Source organism: Acinonyx jubatus, chromosome B3 (assembly GCF_027475565.1).
Source record: "Acinonyx jubatus isolate Ajub_Pintada_27869175 chromosome B3, VMU_Ajub_asm_v1.0, whole genome shotgun sequence".
Taxonomy (NCBI): Eukaryota; Metazoa; Chordata; class Mammalia; order Carnivora; family Felidae; genus Acinonyx; species Acinonyx jubatus.
In genome coordinates, this window is record NC_069386.1 from 24,341,074 (window position 1) to 24,362,703 (window position 21,630).

Below are 21,630 nucleotides of genomic sequence, written 5' to 3' on the forward strand. Positions count from 1 at the left end.
ATATAACTAGATGGTGTGCATCTTCTATCTTGTTCAATGAGCCACACACAATGGATAACCAGCCATTCTTCCTGGTATGCTGTGCTCAGGAACTGCTTGCTCCTGAGATCCTCCACACTTTTTGTACCTTGCTGTTCTTAGGGACACCCAGCCACAAGTCACCTAAGCAAGGGTCACATGATGCTCACTTCACATCCCTAGGCTGAACAGAGCAACTGACTCACAACTGATGGCAAAGTGCAAAGAGAAGTCTCTGAAGAGGAAATGATATATCATTAATGATCTTGGATATTTAATTTTTTTTCCTCCTTTTCCCACTGTTTAGAGTAAGAGAAATAATGACTTGTAAGATAAATGCCTAAAGATACACACTTAAAAAGCCTTGTCTCTTGGAAGGAAGGATCTGGTAGGTGCTGATAGCCTGGTGCAGGGAGCCATGGAATAAACCTAGTGTGACAGTGTGCAGCTTTCATGACACCCTGCTGTATCCTGCATGGTGTCTAAAAGTGCCCTGTGGTACTTAGAACATGTTGTTAGGTCACATATTCATAACTTCACACAACAGTGGCAACAGGACATATTCTCTTTGCAAAGTGAAAGTTTTTATTGCTTGTTATGATTTTGACAGGCAAAACCCTACATAGGGACTTTAATACCTACAATACCTATAAAGTGATCTTTATAGAATGCCTGAGTAGACTTCAACGTTAGGATGAACTCCACGCATGCATTCTCTCTTTCCTTTTTCTGGGTGAAGCGGAGCCCAGCTCTCCCAGGTTGGTGGAGGCAGGGCAAAGGAACAAGGACAAAGACAGAGAACCTGCATTCTTGTCCCATCATGTCCCCTCACTACTGGCCATACCCACCTGGGATTCACTGAGCTCACACACACATTTTCAAGTGGGGAAAACCAAGGTCATGCATGTTGAAGAAATTCAATCATATTGCATTTTCTTATAAAATGAGATGAAAAAATAAATCTAAACACACTTTTCAAGTGTTTCTTTTCTTTAAATTTTTATATATGTTAAATCTCTTATTTTCCTTTTCAATATATTCTACTTAGAACTTTTAAAAAATAAATTTTCTTTTTGGTACCTTTCATTTCCTGTGTTAGCCTTGGAAACATAAAATACATCTCACTAGAACTCTTCTGTGCAAAATAATAAACATAAATAATATTAACATCTAAGTTATATAAAAAGAGGCCATTTCAAGGTTTTCACTGCTACTGCCATCAGCTGTGGTCCCTGGAAGATGCTCCTAGAAATAGTTGGTGGTCTGCCCATTTAAGCCACACAGATCCTGGTCTGGCTGAGGCGGGTTAGGCAAAAATTCACTGTCCCTCTTGTCCATCTGTAAACTACTTCGAGAGAACTGTAAGACACTTCCTAGCCCATTGACCAGCGAGAGGGGGGAAATCCAGTTGAATGAGCTGAAGTTGGGCAGGTTGAAAATGGACGACAGGGAGGCTGCCCTGCTGGTGCTGGTGGGTTTCATCTTGGAGTCCCCAGGACACCCTTCCAGGATAGCCTCCCTTGGCATGGAGGACCCTGGGGACTGACGGCTCAGTCCTTCTAGCAGAATGTCCTCCCTTAAGGGCACATTCATGTCAACCACACTGGGCTCCCCACGAGCTTCTGGGGAGCAGGCTGGCCGCTGCATATGCCAAGATGCCTGTGAGATGCAGTCCCGGGAGAGGGATCCAGAGGTACTGATTCTCCTCTGTTCAGACGATTCAGTTCTGGGTTCTCCTGGGAGGTGTCCCTGAGCAAAGGTCTCTTTGGGAGCAATGAGTTTCTTGGGGGACCTCTTGGCCATCTGGCGCCCCAGCTGAAGTTGGGTGGGGAAAAGGCTCCCCTGCATGGCTTTGAAAAACAATCTGGAAAGAGCATATAAAAAACAGTTATCCGTGGATAGAGCTTTTGAGTTTTCTGAGACTTGCACAATGTAAAAACACTGAGAATGTTTATATATTCTGAGATATATAAAGCCTGAGAATGCTACAGAGCTCACTTAGGACTTGAGGGACACTGTCCCTTATACCTACCTGGGAAGCAATGCAGCAACAGGTGCTATGAGACAAGTCAAGTAAAATACGGGGTCGCCCAGTAATGTTTGCATAGTCCAATAAGGATTGGATGGAGGATAACACGTTGCACAAGAAGCATTGTAAATCAAAGCCACAGTGAAAAATAAAAGGATACTGAAGCCACAAGCTATCCAGTTGAGCCAGGTCTAAGGGGAAAAGAGAAAGACAGGACTTTTATTTCAATAAAAATGCACTGGTCAACTGTGAGCGGGTAGCTGTTCTAAGGGTTTAGCAAAAACACAGGTCTTTGGCACAGACAGCCAGGAGGCCTTGATGAGGCTGCCTTCAGCATCTATGGACCAGCCTGGACACAGGGAGATGGAAGTCAGGGATATGAATGAAAGGAGAGGGGGAAAGGGGGTGGGACATGAGGTAGAGGAGGAGGGGAGAGAGGGCAGGAAGGAGCTTAATGCTGCCCAGGTGAAGTATTTGTGTCAGGATGTAGCAGTTCCCACACCAGGGGCTCCATACATGTGGCAGGCCCACATATTTGTTTTCCTTATCCACAGTGAGGCTAGCTTTGTAGTAACCTGTCTGCTCAGAAGCCTTCTAGATGTCATGGAATCTGCCTGGGAGTGTGGGGCCCGCAGCATCAGCACCCTTTGGGATCATGTCCACAGCACTTACCCAGGTCTTGGTTTCAATACCAAGGTGCAAGAGGAAGGTGAACAGCGCGATTGCTGTTATGGGGGTCCCCCAGGTAAACACATCTGTGTCTGAGTCATAGTAGGCCTGAAAGACAGCAGTGTCCTGTGTCTGTGGGTCACTGGATGAAGCTGATTAAGAAAGACTGCCAGGTGTCAACTTACCAGGTAAGGAATGAAAAAGCAAACCAGGCTCTGGAAAGCAGCATCAGCCATGTTTAACCAGAAGGTACGTGGCCGATATTCCTGAGACACAAAAACAATCACAGATTACAGGGAAGTGTACATCTCTTCAAATGATGTTTTCCAGTAGCTACAGGGCCTGTAGATATCACCCTAGGGCAATTTGCTAATTCAGGACTTTTGGTGCTTGAGGTCCCAGAGGGCTGAGGAAAAAACACAACGCAAACATCTGCAGAGGCATCCAACTGAGTCGATCACTGAGAGCATCTGTGTACAAGACCAGCTACAGTAGTTCTAGGCCAACAATAGACAGATAAAACCATTTTCTAAAGCCTATGGGGAGCATTTTCCTAGGGTAGACACAGCAGCTCAAATTCTGGACATCTTGCTCCAATTTGAGTCCTTCTACTCCTACTTTGTCAGGGTTTTGCACCCTTTGTTGGTGGGTCTTTTAGAATGTTTCTTAAAAGTGTCTTTTAAAATTAGATCATGGATGTATTTAATGTTAAAATAAAAAAGCTGTACACTGGGGCACCTGGGTGGGTCAGTCGGTTAAGCGTCCAACTTCGGCTCAGGTCATGATCTCATGGTTCGTGAGTTTGAGCCCCATGTCAGGCTCTGAGAGCCTGGAGCCTGCTTTAGAGTCTGTGTCTCCCTCTCTCTCTGCCCCTCCCCTGCTGGTGCTGTCTCTTTCTCTCTCAAAAATAAATAAACATTTAAAAAAATTAAATAAAAAAAAGCTGTACACTGAGGGCAAAAATGACCTTGATGTGGACTGATCAAGCTTTCATTAACTGGGTAACAAAATGTGTACTGGACTCTGAGTTCCTGAGCAACTGGGGCTGGTACTGGCTTGCAGGAAATGTAGACTGGACTGAATGAGCATTTACTGAGCAGTTAAGAAAGTGCTGGTTAGGCCCTTCCTTCAGTTCCCTAGTTCCACAGGACAAACTCCCTGTGTCTGGTTCCCTAGGCCAGCCTCAGCTGAGGCTGAGCTGAGGATAAGAGGCCCAGCTGAGCACAGGAATTTCTCCACTGACAGGCAACTAGCAAAGGCCCTCCTCATTGGCCAGACCCTCAGTAGCTCCTACCCTGCAGCCCAACCCCCTCTCCCCCTCCCCACCCCCCCCAGCTGCCTAAGAGGGAACTCAGTGTCAATGAGGGTGATCAGGGGAGTCAACTCAAAAGTAAACAAGTTCTAAATTAGAGACTGTTGTAGTTGTAAGAGATAGGGAGGATACATATGATGATTCCAACTAGCAAAGAGAAGCACTTAGAGGGCCTGAGTTATTTATTTTTATATGAAATTTATTGTCAAATTGGTTTCCATACAACACCCAGTGCTCATCCCAACAGATGACCTCCTCAATGCCCATCACCCACCTTCCCTTCCCCCCAAACCCCCATCAATCCTCAGTTTGTTCTCAGTATTTAAGAGTCTCTTATAGTTTGCCTCCTTCCCTTTCTGTAACTTTTTTCCCCCCTTCCCCTTCCCCCTGGTTGAGTTTCTCAGGACCCACATATGAGTGAAAACATATGGTATCTGTCTTTCTCTGCCTGACTTATTTCACTTAGCATAACACTATCCAGTTCCATCCACATTGCTACAAATGGCCAGATTTCATTCTTTCTCATTGCCAAGTAGTATTCCATTGTATATATAAACCACATCGTCTTTATCCATTTGTCAGTTGATGGACATTTAGGTTCTTTCTATAATTTTAGAGGGCTTTAAATGATGGGAGGACTAGCTGGTAATCAGCAGTCAATCTATGTGGTGTATTGATGTAAACATGTATTTATATCTGTTTGAATTCACTTATTCTCTCAATGTTTTCCCCATGGGTTTATCTTCTGGTTAAGTCCCATTCAAAATAATCACACTGTGGATGGGGGATAGGAGGTTGTTTTAGAAAAATCCCTGCTCTGGGGCATCTGGGTGGTTCAGTGGGTTAAGTGTCTGACTTCGCCTTAGGTCACAATCTCATGGTTTGTGGGTTTGAGCCCTGCATTGAGCTCTGTGCTGACAGCTCAGAGCCTGGAGCCTGCTTCAGATTCTGTGTCTCCCTCTCCCTCTGCCCCTCCCCTGCTTGTGTTGTCTCTCTCAAAGATAAATAAATGTTTTAAAAAAAAGATTAAAAAAAAAGAAAAATCCCTGCTCAGGAGTCAGCCACCTGGCCCTGACTTCAACTCCAAGTGGATTTTCCTTGAGTTTCTGGAGATTCTTGGTGTAGAGACAGTTTTCACCTCACTATACTTTTTCTTTAAAGCTCCTTTTTTTTTTTTTTTAGCTTTATTGAGGTAAATTGATACATAAAACCTGCACACATTTAATATATACATCTTGATGGGTTTGGGCATATGCATACACCAGTATACTGTCACTCCAACCAATAACCTCACTCTACTTAATGTACGGCACAATCAAGTAGATAGAATCCATTTTTTCATCCCACTGGTCATTTTTCACAATTTTAACAATTTCTCCCAGGGTGTCTAGTTAAAGGGAGGTGTGAAGACTTGCACTTTCTGTAAGGTGAACATGGAGAGTGGGAGGGCCAAGATAGGAAGTGGGTACAGGAAGGGTCCCTCACCTCCATGCTCTGACCACTCTTGTAGAGCTGTGGTTCAGTCAGCAGCACATCAGCTGGCACATCCTTGTCCAGCACCCCAGTCACAAGCTGGGGAAGTGACGAGAAGAGCAGATTAAAGAAGATCAGATACCACTGGTCAATCATAGCAGATGCAGAGAAGCCACAGTAAAACTGGAACCAGAACAGGAGGCCCACAAACATCTGAAATCAAGAAAGGAAGAATGGGGATAAGCAATTCTTAGCTGTCCTTGCAGATTCTCATCCAAGGGATCTAAGAGTTTTGCAAAATTTGACTAGCAAGATTAAACTTATTGACAATAATTTCCTCCAAAGATAGCCGTAACACTGTTGCTCTCTGTCTCTCCCTCCTCATTTCCTTGAGTATGAAGGACCAGCAATGGGAGATGAGAATTCCCAAGCAGAGCCCATGGAGAGAGGACACTGGTACCAGCCTGTGAGAAATGCAGATTTGATGGAACAAGCATTTACTGAGCACTTATGAAAGTGCTGGTTAGGCCTTTCCTGACAGTCCCTTAACTCCACAGGACAAATTCCTTATATCTTGTTCCTAAGGCCAGCCAAGATAAAGTCCAGCTGAGTAGAAGAATTCCTCATAAAGGTCCAGCAGGGTCTAGGGTTGCTCACATTTCAAAAGGGTCAGCTGTGTTCTTCACCCATTGCAGCTTCTTCCCTAGCACCTCTCCTCTGCGATAGTAAACTAAACCTACTTGTGTTACATCCCAGATCTTGCCACTGTCTTTAGTCACAAACATTTTCTGATGAAGAACAGTGGGAAATTATTGCTTCCCATGGCAAAGAGGACACACAGGAACATGGCAGAAGTCGGTAATGCTACCAACATTGGTGCCTTGACCAAGTCCTGATATCCACCGGGCACTCTGCTGGCAGGTGAGCTGTAGTTATTATCACTGGTTCTTACAGCTACCCCCCACTTTGCCGAATAGTGAAGTGAAGACCACGGAGCTTGAACAGCCTCTTCAAGTCCATGCTCAGTAGGAGTTGGGTGGATCTCTTCCCACTATCACTGAATATCAGTGGCTTGAGTGTATTTACATGAGAGCATGGCAGTTTAGTGATGGCAAAGCATTTACACTTATAAGTTGTACACTTATCAATTTGGCACAGATCATTTAACCCCTTTCTGCTTCAGTGTCCTTGTCCATGAAATGGGCATCCCAATGGTACTTAGCTATGGGTTGTTGTAAGGATTAATGAACTTATGCATTTAAAGTACTCACAAGAGCTCCTTGTGAGTACTATAGGTACTCACTTATGGTTTGTACAGTTAGCAGTACAGTTATTTTCTTAGCCTCAAGCAGGGCCAGCGTGTTTACCCCATTTAGAGAAAAGGAAACTCAAGTCCAGCATGTTAAATGACTTAACTATGGTCATTGTATAAGTAATAAACCCAACTTGTTCAGCCACTTGCGGGTCTGGGCCTGGAGGACATGGACACTCCCAGGACAGAACATGGTGGAAGAACATTCTCTGCTGGGGACCACAGGTAATGGCCTGGGTTTTAGTTCTGGAGCTGTCACTGTCTCTTTCTGACCCTGACTCAGTCACTTACCTTCTCTGAGCTTTGGTTTCTGGACCTGAAAATGGCTTGTTCTGAAGATCAGAAAAAAAGGACACGTTTCCTCCAAGTCTTGTTTCAGTCTATGACCTAATGCAACTTTTCCCTTCCACACTGAAAACTAACAAACTTGGATTTTTCATTGACTTTCTTCCATTCTCACTCCGATTGTTGACTTTCACCCACCCCCATAGGCTCAGCCTAATGAGTCATCAATGAGCAACTAGAATCAGGAGAAAGAGGAGGAAAAGTACTTAAATAATTGAGACTTTTTTTTCCCCTGTAGTACCAAAAAGACTTCTTCCCAAACTACTGTTGCTATGGAAACTTTCCTTCTCTCCTAAAACTAATGAATTTCTCACTTTGGGAGGCAGGGTGATTTTCCTTGCACTTCTCAACTAGATTAAGTGCTTGTTAACAGAGGCCCTGCATCTTATGTGGAATAAAGACAAGTACCCCCACCTTCTTCCATTCCCTCCAGGACAGATTCATTATGGCAGGCAGGAGGCTGTGCTCATTCAGGCAGCCACTCTGGCACTCATTTGCAACTAAAATGTTGAATTTCTTCCCCTCAGTCTGCGAAATTTTCATGAGGAATTACAGAGAATAGACCTCAATTCTCATGTTTTGCTTTTAGAAAACAATCAGAAAAATCCCCAGGAAGCAAAAAAACTTGCTCAAGATTGCATAAGTAATTAATGACAGAAAGAGAGCTAGGGTTCCATCTGCCCAGCCCCACTCATCTGTACTCAAGCACCCATTCACTTCTTTGGGAACTGGGAACCTCTAAGTTTGCAACTATATGCATGGAGACCTCAGCTCTGGGGATGCAATGCTAGCATGGCACAGACTTCCTTGGACAGAATCCTAGGCAGAACCTAATCTGAATTAATTTCCAGGACCCAACCTACCAATCAGACATGCCCTGACTGGTCCTGAGTATCTGTATTCATTTTGCTAGAAGACATTTTGAAAATGGATGAGGGTGAGGGGGCAAGAGGGTTGGGAAAGATAGGTAGGTCTAAATCTCCAGAACAAACAAGAACAAGAGGCATACCGGTGGCAGTTTAGACTTAGTATGATTTTTAAGTGGAATTAATGGGAAAGAAATAAGAAATATATCTTTTCATTTATTGTGTATTTTATTCTTTTTCAGAAGAGTATAGGATGACCTTGACATTGGAATTGTGGTATCCAATGTGATAGATTTGTGGGACTACCCTGAAAGATCACTTACACCAAGAGTTTATTTTGTCTGTTTATACATTCAGCCACAAGCTATCAGAGACAAGAGCAACACATACCCACTCAGCAACTTCTTAGCAAAATGTCTATCCCTCACCTACAAGAAGGGCAGGGTTCAGAAATGGCCATGGCATCCATTCTGGAGGGCTATGGAGAAAGACGCTTGTCTGCCAAGGTCTTAGTAATAAAAGAACTAAGAATTAAACATTAGGATCAACATGAAATGGAGAAACGTCCTGGATTAGAGCCTCTGGAGAGAGAACTGTCATCAGCCAGCCTGGGTATGACCCAACTGGAGCGTCAACTACAGACTGAGCTGGCCAGAAGGGGGCATGTCTGCTCTGCCAGCACAGAAGAGAGTGTGGCAAGACACTGCTGGTGGCGCTGTTCCTCGGGCCCTAAGCTTGCATTCTGACTAGGGGACTGGCACACTGGCCCAGTGTGGGTATGTTTCAATAGAGGCTGTTCAATATTGGAATCACAGCATGACTAAGTCCTGTCATTCTGATTCCAGGACTGCCAATACACTCCTACTTGTCACTGGATTTCCTGACTGCTCTAGAGTGAGCAATGATCAGAGGACTCCTCTCTGTGGACACCTCAGCAGTCTGCTCCTGAGAAACACATTAACAGAGTGGTTAAGAGTTGGGAGCCAGATGAACTGGGGTTAAATGCTGCCTTGACTACTCACTAGCTGTGTGACCTTGTGCAAACAAGTGGACATTCTTGTTTGATCCACCTGTTTCCACAACTTACTCCTTTGGAGGTGCAGTTACTCTCATGTGCCTGTGAGTTAGACTCCTGAGCCTATAGGGTGCAAGCCCAGGCCAGGCCTGGGGGAAGTTCACAAAGGCTGAGGAGGATGGAACCGACAGGAAGCCTTGGGATGGCCAGTGGGCCACATTCAGGTGATGGTCCAATAAATCTCAGCTAAGGCTTTTTGAATTCAAACACTCTAGAAACCAGAAGTGTCAAATACCTACTGTATTTTTGTAGAAGAAGTACAGCACCATGTTGGCAAGTCGGGAATAGCACCAATGTCCATGAACAATTAAGAGTCTCTCAAGGTATCGGAATCTCGGCACTGCAAAGTCACTGGCCATCACTGCCTTGAAAGGGAGAGAAGTCCCTGTTATTGTTGACACCTTATTCCACCTAAGGTCTGTCATATCTTCCCCAAATACAAGGCAAACATGCATGGAGAAATCCAGTTTCAAACACAAATGTACATGTGACTGGCCAAGGCTCACTTTACCAGGATTTCCCTTATTATCTCGTTCAGTTAAAAAAAAAAAATCAGTCTCAACAAGCACTCTAGTTCAGGGATATCATTTTATAGAAGTCATTTAAGATTTAAAATATATGTAATTGATTTTTACAAGTTTTTGTTTTCCAATGCTTTTTTTAACAAGCAAAAAACAAAAACAAAAGCCCAGAGATGTACACAGCTTCTCTGCTATTCTCCACTCTCTGATGTTTTATTCATATTAGGATCTCAACCCAGAGATGAACCAAAGCTTCCCCTTTTGTATGCATCCTGGAAGTTGACCATCCGGATAGGTATGTTTTGGGTCCTTCTCCTCAGGAGCCACAGGTGATAAGCAAGGCCAAGCCTATGGCTCTGCAGGCCTTCACATAATCCAGTCCCAGGAAACCGCTAAAGGGCAATGGGTGTCCACTCCACCCAGAAGACAGTGGGGGAAAGCAGGTTTCCTCCATGGACAGGAAAGATGACTGGGGGTGGAAGCTTCCTCTCACTTCACTCAGCATCATGCTCTATATAATTAAACTGGGCCAGACAAATGCCATCAAAATTATATCTTTTGTACCCAGAATAACTTAGACCCCACCATATAATGAATTTTTCTATGTGGGAAAAAAAAGTTAAAGAAAATATCAGGAAAAGATAGATTTCTGCTCATCTTTGAAGGATTGTTCTATACAAAAATGTCAGTCTGCTTCATTTATTTCCCTATAGTCAAATAACTCCTAGAAAATAGTAGATCACACTTAATGTGGTCTTCTGTGGATCAGAATAATGTAATTATACATGACAGAAAAGTGAGAAGCCTTAGGACGTCTACTTTCTGAATCAAAAGTTAAGGATTTCAAAGCAAATACTGTTTCTATACCTCTTTCTGTCACCACTGGGTTTGGAGGGCTTTGTGTATTCCTCTCCAGACTTCTGACACTCCTTCCTGCCTCCAAATCTAGGCCCCAAACCCACTGTTTGTCCCTCTGTCAAGGTGGATCCCAGCTAGGTTAGATCCTCCATGCAGAAACTAGTGTTTCTCTTTGATGGCATTTATTACAATTGTGACTATTTGTGAACATTTAAAATATGTATCTGTCTTCCCAGCTTTTTTCTGGACATTCCATGAGAGCCAGGATAGTAGAGGTTGTGATCACCCTGAATCCTGAGTTCTGAGTCAGTGCTTGGCCCCATGAAGTGATCAATAAACATAGAGAACTAGATGACCCCATGAAGACCAAGCTTCTTGGAGATGCAGGATCTCCTTTGTCCAATTGGGATAGCTTCTCCCATCATGCTCTATACAGTTAAAGTAACTGGGCCAGACAAATGCCCAGTTGGCTAATCTGGGAAGCTCCAAACACTCTCACTCATTCTCGATCTGCTCAGATTCCTAGTGTCACTGTTACCACAGCATCCCACAAAGTCTATCTTCCAAAGGGCTCACCTTTACTTACTGGACTAAAATGAAAGCAGGTAAATATTCCCTGGGAACCTGAGCACTTAGAACAGTAAGAAAAGGTATCAGGACTTATTGTCGTCTTACTTAATGCATCCTTAATACGAAGTGTGCCTTTAATAAATGCAAAAGTGTCCAGCAACATCCTACCTGGAAGTTATGCCCACTCAAAGCTTTGTCTCAGTATGTGCCCTATGGCTTGGCTGTTCCCATCACTTCTCACATGATTTCAATCATGGATCTCTCTGGCCCCTGCCTTGAGGAAGTGAGTAGTGGTGGCAGATCAGTCTCTTCCCCATCCAAAAACCTGACCATCTTTCACACAAAATGTATTTACTTGGTGCATTTCTCTTGCATATACTATTTATGGGCACTGCCCTGGTCAGCTTTTCACTACAGGAAACCGATGCAATGGTGGCGATAATGAAAACATCAAAATGAACCAACTATTATGATTATGTTTATCAATTCACCACCCTAACCCCTTCCCCTGGGCACACAGCACTAAAAGGCAGGGATGGAACCAACCCTGGGCTGCATTTTTAGTTTCACGGAAGAATTAAAACCACACAAGTAACATAGCACAGTGACTGAGGTCAGATGAGAGCAGGAGAGTAAGGCATGTGCTGAGATTGGGCCAAGAGGGAACTACTGTGTTTCTAGCTCAGGACTTTCCAACTTACTATTATTTGCATGTCAGGTAAGGAAATAAAGGAGTTCTGCACAGACCTGGCACATATTAAGTGTTCAATGAATAATTACTGATTGCATCAATGAATGAATCAACCAATGACTAAATGGTGACCAACATCTGGATTTTTAGGAGAAGAAAACAGGATAGATTGTTCTCTAAAATCTCCACCAAGTTAAAAAAAATGTCATGATTCAAAGTTAATCAAATGTTGGAAATTGTTGTGATACTACATCCAGAAGAAAGTTATTTTTAATTAACTCAGTTGTTCAACATATAAATCACATGTTGAGAACCAACATAGTGACAACTGAAAAAGGCAGAGACTAATTTTCATGTGAGTCAAGATGGCTACTTTCAATTTTTATAATGATACCAGGTTCCAACTGTCCTACAGCAGATTCATTTTTTCAAATGGTTATCTCTAATGTTCAGGAACAGCAAAACATGCCCTCCAAGGATGAGCCATAAATGGCCATAGCGGTGATGACTCACCTTGCCTTACTCTGTTCCACTTATTTCACAAAAATATACTTATAGACATAGGCAAAGGTTTTTACTGCTTCATAAACATGAAGGACTAGCCATCTTCCACCTTATCGTCTACTACTGGCTTACAACCATCATGTTTTATTAAAGGCCAACCCTTTAGCTTACTTGACAAAGTTCATAGCAAGGTATGTCAGTGGGCCACTTGGACACATAGGACAGTCCTGATTGGTCTTTACCTGCATGCCCTCCTGGCCTGAGATCCCCACACCCACATCTGCCACCTGGATCATGCTGACATCATTGGCTCCATCTCCTAGAAACAGCACAGGCAGGAAGAATTGTTTGAGTTGAGGTGCACAGAATCAAATGGCTTGATGGATCTTCATGGGGTCCCTATTGGGCTGAGTCCTGTGAAAGGGTCATGGGGATGAGTGAGGAAGAGGCGGTACAGAGTTTGCCCAGGAAATTGAGTTAAGCAGTCAGAAAAAAACATGGTGTGAGGTTTGGAACTGCCTGTCACATCAAGAGATGTTTCAGAAAGCAGGCTCGCATGGTAACCATTTTACTTAGTATTTGGCTCATATACCTATACAGAGAGCCCATAACACAGTGCGGTGTCTGGCACAATAAAGATGGTATCATCACCATTATTATTACTTACTGAACTCTAGCCTTTATCACATGTAGAATATATCAGTCAAGTCTATTCTAATTCATACTAACAGGAGTGGCTTTCTGAACTAAACAAAGGAGGTTAAATTCTGCCCAGCAAACTGTAGAGTTCTTTTTGTACACTGATTACCAGCAAGTTTATTAGCTATTGTGCTTGCCTTTAGGTCCTTTAAAGATGTAATAAAGAAGAACTTCTATTTGTTCAGTCAAGCTGCTGATGGTTAGAAAATGGTTAGGAACATAAAACATAGGTTAGAGGTCTCATCATCTTCAGGGAAAAGCAAGCAGAGACTTAAAGTCTTTGTCACTAAGCGACAATGACCATTCTTGGAATGGGGCAATAGAAGGGCCCAAATCCCAGAGTACCTCCCAAATTTCAAATGTGCAAAAAGTGCAGACATACAAGTTGGAGTGATTCATAATGTGGCTATAGGATATCTGTGTCCTATGATTTTCCTGTTCTTTATTGTGCTGGCCCAACATGAGTGGTCAGTCAATATTTGTCACACTGAAATTCTGTGAAGTAGTAACAATCTCTGCAGCTTCTCCCACAATGTCCCAATCAAAGTGAGATATGGTAGGCAATAATGTTCTCTACATTATTAACTGCTAGACACCTGGGACTAGGTGCCATCAATGCTTTCACTCATGGTCAAAGAAATGAGCAAAAGTTCTGATGGGTCATTACTTTCCCTTTCTCTTTTGAGATTCTATTTTGTTTTTTCTTTTCTTTGTAACCAACCAAGACTCTACCTCCATTTTTCAAAAATGAATACCATACACCAGTGATTCAGTGACTGATCCAGGCACTGCGTAAGCTTTGAAAATGTGGTTTACTCATTTGTGTCTTACACCAACCTTACCAGGAGGTATGGTCCTCATGTCACCGCTGAGAGTTGCTCAGAGAAGCCTGCACCCAGCCTGCACACTCCTCAGCACCTACAAAACTTGCTCAGGGAGCTCTGAAGGCCACTACAGACACATGGGGGCAAAGGTGGTACTGAGACAGCCTCCTTTGGAAGGGGTCCACCCATGGAGACTTCCCACAGCCTGGACCAGGGAGTCATGGCTAAACATGTATTCACATCTATGCTCATCTCACTCCCCTTAGTGGTTACCACAGCCCTCAAGATGTACAGAGCTGTCTCCATGACAACCACACTAAGGCCCCCCCGACCTCAGACCCAGACTCTACACTAACCTCAACCCTATTCTAATGTGAGAGGGTAGTAACCCCCACATCAACAAGGGGGGCTGTCACAGACCTTTTGCAGAAAATGCTATAAATATTATTGATTAGTGAGGACCCTTTATTTCAAAACTAAATCTCACCTAGGTATGCATTCTATATTCAGGGAGACCAAAATTTTTGAGATCTGGGGGTCAAGGAGATCACTCTTTTCCCCAGGCTACCCAGTCTTTCCCAGCCCTCACCAGCAAGTGGTGCTGCTGAGTCCCTGAACCTGGTTGGAGACCAGACCCCACCCAACCAGATGTGGGTGGGGATGGTGCCCTGGGAGGAGGAGACAGGGGAGGACCAGGTAGCACTGGATAGGAGCCTAGAAAGCTCTCCAGGCCAACAGTCTGCAAGGAAAAGCCACCATTAGATGCACAGTCCTTAAAGAAAGGATGTAAGATTTAGCAACTATTCACATGCTTATGTGAATTACATGTGAATTACATTTAATTACATGCTTGTCTTGGAACATTCAGCAAAATTGAAAGGATAAGAGGCAGTGGGAATTATGATCACCATCAAGTCTTTGGGCTCTTGTAGCATTATGGAGTCTTGGGACTCCAGTTGGCTCACAGTGACCGGAAACACCTGCAAAGGGCCTTCTTTCTAAGGTATTCTTGGGTAATGGCTAGCATGCAGGGCTCTGCTGTGGCCGAGGCTGCCTGGAATGGCCGATCTCTAGTTTCCTGTCTTGCAGGAAACACTATATAAGTTCTGTCTTCTTAAACTATCATTGTATTACTGGCTTCCTATATATAGCTATAACTGTTGCTACCATAGTTTGTAATTTTCAAATCTACATTTTGTATTTCAAACAGGATGTCTGTTTTATTGTATTAGGTGTGATTTTAAGAATAGGAAAAAGAGCAAGGAAGTGTTTCTCTGTCTTACAGGAGAGCATAGAAGGGGTGGAAAATGCAGGAAGCAGCTGCACAAGATGGGGGCTACTCATTTACACAGGGCCCTGCCTGGCTAGCCTGGATACTTGCCTATGGCCAAGGTCATGGCCTTGAGCTTGCTTCTGACCAGTTTCACCACCATACTCTTCTGCAGAGGTGTCGAGCGACAGCAAAGGACTGACCGGCACTGCTTAGCGAGAAAGAGAAATTTGTCTTCTAGGTTTTTCTCAAGGGCATAAGCCAGACTTCTCCCGTCGATCACGAGGCTCGGGCTGGGGCCAGAGGTGGTAGACGTGGAGGGTGGGCAGAGAGGGGAGAACCCCACGCTCACGTTGTCTGTGGTCTTCTCAGGGGCAATGCGGGTGCTCCTGGACTGCACGTAGTGTAGGCACTGGTCTAGCAGGGCCTCACAGGCCTCCTGAAATGGGCATGAGAGGACAGTGCAATTCATTCAGCTGCGCCACAGATTACCTTCCTTGACACTCAAAGTCTAATCATCTCAAGGGCACCAGGCTGCAGGCTCTGCCCAGAAGGCCTCCCTCCTGAAACTGGGAAGTTAGTTGAAGATGAAGACTTTCCACATTGAAGAGGATGAACTTGTAGGGTTTTGATAAGATTCTACTTTTAATTTCCCATTGTACTATGTGGAGGTTAGATAGAATATCTTCATTTTGGAAGGCCTGAATGTATGTGGCTAAACTGCTGGTTGGTTAGGCGAGGAAGCCTTATATGTACTTCTCCCTGGCTCTCTGAGGCCTTTACTCAGCCCTTCTTGTTTCTTCTTGAGGTACAAAGCCCTTTAAAAGTCTTTGTTATGATCATCCTCTAAGGAAGTGTAATTATCAGTGTTTCCCTAATGTCTCCAGTTGACCAGGGAAATAAATTTTTTAACAAGCATACAAAAGGCTTTTACTGACAATGCCCTTTCAAAACTGTACCTGAATTCCAGAAAGAATAGGAACATTTAATGGGGAACCTGAGGGGTCAGGGGACATAAGGAAGACAACTATTTCCAGAAACAAACACACTCCAGGGAAGGCAAGTAGTTCTTGGCCCTTTATAGACAGTAAGCCCACTGAGTAAGCAATCGATTTCCTGCAATACACCCTGAAAATCCAGCTGTGTTCAGTAAGTGCTTATTGAGGAACTCTTGTACTTAGAAAAGTGAGTGAGACAAGACTTTGGCTCAGGTCATGATCTCAGTTTGTGAGTTCAAGCCCCACATTGGGTTCTGTGCTGACAGCTCAGAGCCTGGAGGCTGCTTCAGATTCTGTTTCTCTCTCTCTCTCTCTTCCCCTCCCCCACTCATGTGCGTGCATGCTCTCTCTCTCAAAAATAAATAAATATTAAAAAAATTTTTTTAAAGAAAAAGTTGATGAATTGGACCTCATCATCCAGTTCAAAAAGATGTTTCAAGTGGGATCTCACTCGAGGAATCAGAGCCCAGACCAGGGCTTTATGAGAAGTAGATAATCCCTACATACTTGATGATTTAATAGATAAATGTGATTGGATCAAAACCCTCAGTGCACAGTGGGGCATCAATGAGACAACCCATCCTGTCCTGAGTACATCAGTGCTGAATGGACTGGTTCCCTGGCTCATGTGACCTCATAAAAGACTTCTCCAACATTGTTGACATGGACAGGTCAGGGAAAACAAGTTGAACTTTGCATTTGTAAAATCCAGATGTATGTCCCTTTGAAATTAAGAAATTCCAGCAAATTCCACACCTTCCTAGGCAATGACAAAAACATTCTAAGTGCCAGAAACACAACACAGGTGTAAACAGAGAGGTAGAGGGCAAAGGCCTCTCATAGCAGTTGTCAGAAATTGAAAACATTCCTGTTGCTGCGGGGGCTAGTTGGGTATGAAGCTGTCCCAGGTAGAACACAGGCTCCTGGAAACATACACACCTGGGACTCAGCATTCAGGGTGATGACTTCCTCATCATGGTCCAGCAGTTTGCAGGCATATGCAATGTTAATAGCGGTTTCTTGTTTGTCACCGGTGAGAACCCAAATCTGCAGGCCTGCTTGACGCAATTTAGCAATGGTCTCTGGGACTCCATCCTGCAGGCGGTCTTCAATCCCAGTAGCACCTGGTCAAATGTGCAACAGTGTATGTGATCCCCCTCCTCACATTCCCTCAGACCCTGATGGGATACGAATGCCATCACCAACACACCAAAGATGCTGGCATGACCCCATAGACTGGGAGCAGTTTGAGGCTGGTCTCGTGTGGAAGCAGTCTTTGATAATTCATCGTTTCAGGACAGTGGTAAACCCTTTCAATAACTCCCTCGATTGACACAGTCAAGAATGAGTCAGAATAACTGAGGCACTAAACAGAATTCTCTGTTCATTTGCCAACAACAAAGCACTTCCAATGTTTTCTAACATGCAGCTAATTTTTAACTTAATAGATAACATGGAAACAAATCTTGTGGGGAAATGTTTATAATGACCATATTCTGAAGGATGAAAAAGCTTTAAAAATTATCCATTCCATGTAAAATTTCTGGTGAATGACATCCACAATATTTGCTCTCAGCAATGCTTACCATTATCTGTCTACACAGACCACACAAGCCATTATTTCTTGAAAGCAATGTTATCCTGAAGGTACCGTCCCCATAAATGTAAGTAATAAGCAGTGGCTTTCCCTAGGTAGGCCTCTGTATATTGGAACAAATCTACTCAGTGCCAAAAGATGCTCTCCAGGCTAGCCTCAGTTTTGTTCCTGTTGCCAACATAATGAGATTGTCTCTATCTCCCCTCTTAAAGTACAACATTGACTGAGGGCCCCTCATCAGCCCTACCTTCCTCTTTTATGCCATACTCATCCCTGTGATAAGAGGCTGCTATGGGCTGAATGTGTACCACTACGCCCAAAACTCATAGGTTGAAGCCCTAACCCTCAGGGTGATGGCATTAGGAGGTGGTGCCTTGGGGAGGTGATTAGGTCATCAGAGTGGAACACTCATGAATGGGGTTAGTGCACTTATAATAAGGGACACAGGAGAGATGATCTCTCTCTACCATTTATGGATACAGAAGGAGGACAGTCATCTGCAAACCAGCAAGACAGCCCTTTAAGGAACCAAAATGGCCAGTACTTTGATATGGGACTTCAGTCTCCATAACTATGAGAAAGCAATGTCTGTTATTTGAGCTGTCCAGTCTGTGTTATTTTGTTATGGCAGCCTGAAATGATTAAGATAGACACCACTTCCTTTTCTCTTCCTAAAACAGATGAGTTGGCAGATGCAAGGAGGGTGGAGTCAAGGTATAATTGACCTACAAAAAGCATTCAATAACTTAAAGACACATCACCACATGCGGCTAAGTACTGGATCCTGTGCCTGTTTCTCACTCAGTGCTCCACTGCAGCCCTTCTGTTCACCCCAGAGAATTATCACCCAGCAGAAGGAAACTGGGATGTCAAAAGACAGAGTCACATGCCCAGGCTCTCATGGCCAGTAAATGACAAAGCCAGGACTGAACAACCAAGCCAAGGCTCCTAGCCTCTGAAAAAAGGAAAGGTAGGAGTGAAATAGTATAGGTGAAGAGACAGACTAGGGGCTCACAGCCAAGTCCTCAAATAGTTAAGGTCTTACCTTCTTGGAAGGGGAAGAGATTTTATCTGTGTTGCTCCAGAGGGTAGGACAAGTGTCCACTGGAAGAAGAAACTGGGGAGGCAAATTTTACTCCACTCAAGAGTCAGAGCTCTCCAGGGAGAGTGCCCCACAGTGAAGGGTCAGAGAACTTAGACAGGCACACCTGTCCTCAGGCCAAGAGGACAAACAGGATCCCCTGCCTTGCCAAAGGGTCTCATCTGTTTTGGAGAAGCATGTTCTAGATGTGAACAGTCCTAGCTCAGTAAATCAAAACCTGGCAGACTAGAAAAAACTGTTTCCAAGTGTTTTCATTTAATCACTCCCAGGGATACTGCTAATGATGTCTCTGGGCCTCTGGATCTTGGGCCTTTTTTGCGCAGTGCATGCCCTCTTATAGGATACCACAGGCAGAAAAGAATATTATATAAAGTATGTATGTTATGCTACTAAATATATTATTAAGATGAATTAAATGTTATATTATGTATGTATATATAGATATGTAGGTAGCCCAATTCCTTTGTCCAGGGAACAAGGGCAAATGAATTACAGCCTCTCTGTATTGAATGAAGAGATGAACTCCAGTTTCTCCATGCCCCAGGTATACCATCTGACTACTAGCACCACAGGATGTAGTGTGTGTATATACAGCATGATTACAAACGGTGCAGTCACAGAGACCATGTATACAAAGACTCAGCTAATTTAATACAAATTTAATACTAAATATTTTAAATATTAAAATAAATACTCTTATAAATACTAATATGAACACAGTAGCAAATATGAGCACATTTTAGTAAAAAATGAGCTCATTTTCTTTTTCAACCAAATTGAATCCATGAAACATTCATAAGACATAAAGTGCAGCCATTTCTGGAGTCCAACAGTTTCTTTTTGACTTAGGGGTAGGAGGTAGACTCAATAAGCATCAATTGTTGAGAAGCCTTGTTCCTCATCTCTATTTCTGTGGGAAAGCAGTGTTTAAGGGAAGGCAAGTCAGGTGTTGTCACTGGGTGTCTAGTGGGACAGTACATAGAACATCAAGAAACGGGACATGGTGTGAATGTTCAATCAAGGATGGTTGGTCCTGGGAGCCATGCTAGCATCAGGCCAGGCAATTCCTTAATCAAGGCCAGCATGTGAAGAGCTGCCAAAGACTGGAGCCATGTCACCTCACCATCCAGAACTGTCTCTGTAAATTCCATACTGCTCAGTGCAACGCATGCTCATGTGCATAATTACCCAACAGATGCAAATTTGTTTCCAGGCGAATGGCAGACTGGAAGAGAAGCTCTTCACGATTGTCCAGGGAGGATTCTGCTTCTAAATGACTTTGCAACCAACAGGCATACTCTTCTTCACTCAGAACCTACATGAGACACACTGATGAATCCAATGCAGGTGCTGAGCACTGTTGGGGCAGTGGTCAGCACGTGCACTTGTGGAGGGGGCACCCACTCACCCTTTTGGCAATGCACAAAGTGCGCAGACCTTCCACTGCGTACAGGTTGAGGTAATTCTGAGTCTTGCTTCGGATTTTCTTTTGATGCCTTCCTCTGGCATCATCTAGGTTGGAAGAGAAGCAGAAACATCGATGAGTAAGAACAGAGTCCAGCAGACTGCCCTGGACCACTCCATAAACCTCAGGTAGCTTTGCACGGTGTTGAAACAGCTCTACACATATAGCTGACACAGAGGAGAGGTCAGCACCACTCTAGATGTTCTAGCCTGGAAGCTCTTCTCACCCAGCTTCCAGGCAAGCCTCCCATGAAAATGGCCACATTTTTAAGGTCTGAAAGTAGTCACGTTCACAGACACAGAAAGGAGCATAGAGGAGACAAGGAATTGTTCAAAGGATGCAGAGCAATGTGAATCTATTTAACACTAGTGAACTGTATACTTATTAAGATGGTAAATTTTGTTATATGGGGTTTGTTTTTTACCACAGTTAAAAAGAAAAAGCTAAGAAACTAGCTGTCTACATGTGAGACCTCTCCAAACATGCACCCTTTTCTGTTTCCTGTAGACACAGCTGAGCATACTTATTGCTTATTACTGAACTACGGAAGTGCTGACTTTTAGCCTCACCCAACTTGTGGCATCATGACAAGGTGACACACACTTTTGTAACTCTTAACATTTTCTTGGGTCACCAATTATGAGTGGGAAATCATAAGGCACTTTAGTTTGTGCATGATAAAAGTATATTATGACTGTGTTTCAGGGCCAGTGAGAAAGAAGTTGTCTTCACCTTTCTGCAGTGTTCTAGCTGTCTGCATTTGGAATTGCATTTTGTTGCAATTCACTAAGCAGGAATGTCACAAGAGCATCCTACCCCATGATTTACTCCAACAATCTCCTGTGAAACCTTGGTACCACTAGATTCGTCCCATGTCTATTTTGTCACTTGTAAATTGTACACACTTTTCACATAAAATTTAAGGTAAAAGCTGCTTTGTTATTTTAAAAAGAACCACATCATATTTATGACTGTTACTAATGACCTTTGTTGAAATGAGCTCATATAAACAAAACTTTATTAGTGATCTGGTATCCCTTTGGTCCAGGAGGTACACATAAATTAAGGTACATATTCTTCCAGTTTGCAAAAAATTGTACTTTAGCAGAAAGTGCAGTTTCTACCCCCAAAATGCCAGTAGTATTACCAGATAGAATATAAGATGCATAAATAGCACATAAGACATACTTTTACTGAGGCATCTAAGTGGCTCAGTCAGTTAAAAGTCCAATTCTTGATCTTGGCTCAGGTCATGATCTCACAGTGGTTCGTGAGATTGAACCCCGCATGGGGCTCAGAATTCTCTCCCTCTTTCTCTGCTCCTTCCCCCATTGTGTGCACATATTCTCTCTTTCAAAATAAATAAACTTAAAAAAAATACATACTTTTACTAAAAATATTATGTTGTTTATCTGAAACTTAAATTAACTGG

General features: G+C 43.5%; 1 protein-coding gene across 1 annotated transcript in view; it reads right to left on the reverse strand.

Moving 5' to 3' along the window:
• Positions 1-580: 580 nt before the first annotated feature.
• ATP10A (ATPase phospholipid transporting 10A (putative)) overlaps positions 581-21,630 on the reverse strand; it is a 190,428-nt gene continuing 169,378 nt past the window's right edge. The window contains 12 exon segments of the mRNA XM_027067869.2: positions 581-1,365; positions 1,368-1,882; positions 2,051-2,238; positions 2,720-2,824; positions 2,902-2,982; positions 5,514-5,714; positions 9,339-9,464; positions 12,486-12,562; positions 15,148-15,475; positions 16,974-17,158; positions 19,922-20,048; positions 20,142-20,245. Of these exon segments, the coding sequence (XP_026923670.2) occupies positions 1,238-1,365; positions 1,368-1,882; positions 2,051-2,238; positions 2,720-2,824; positions 2,902-2,982; positions 5,514-5,714; positions 9,339-9,464; positions 12,486-12,562; positions 15,148-15,475; positions 16,974-17,158; positions 19,922-20,048; positions 20,142-20,245 (2,165 nt within the window). The 3' untranslated portion in view covers positions 581-1,237.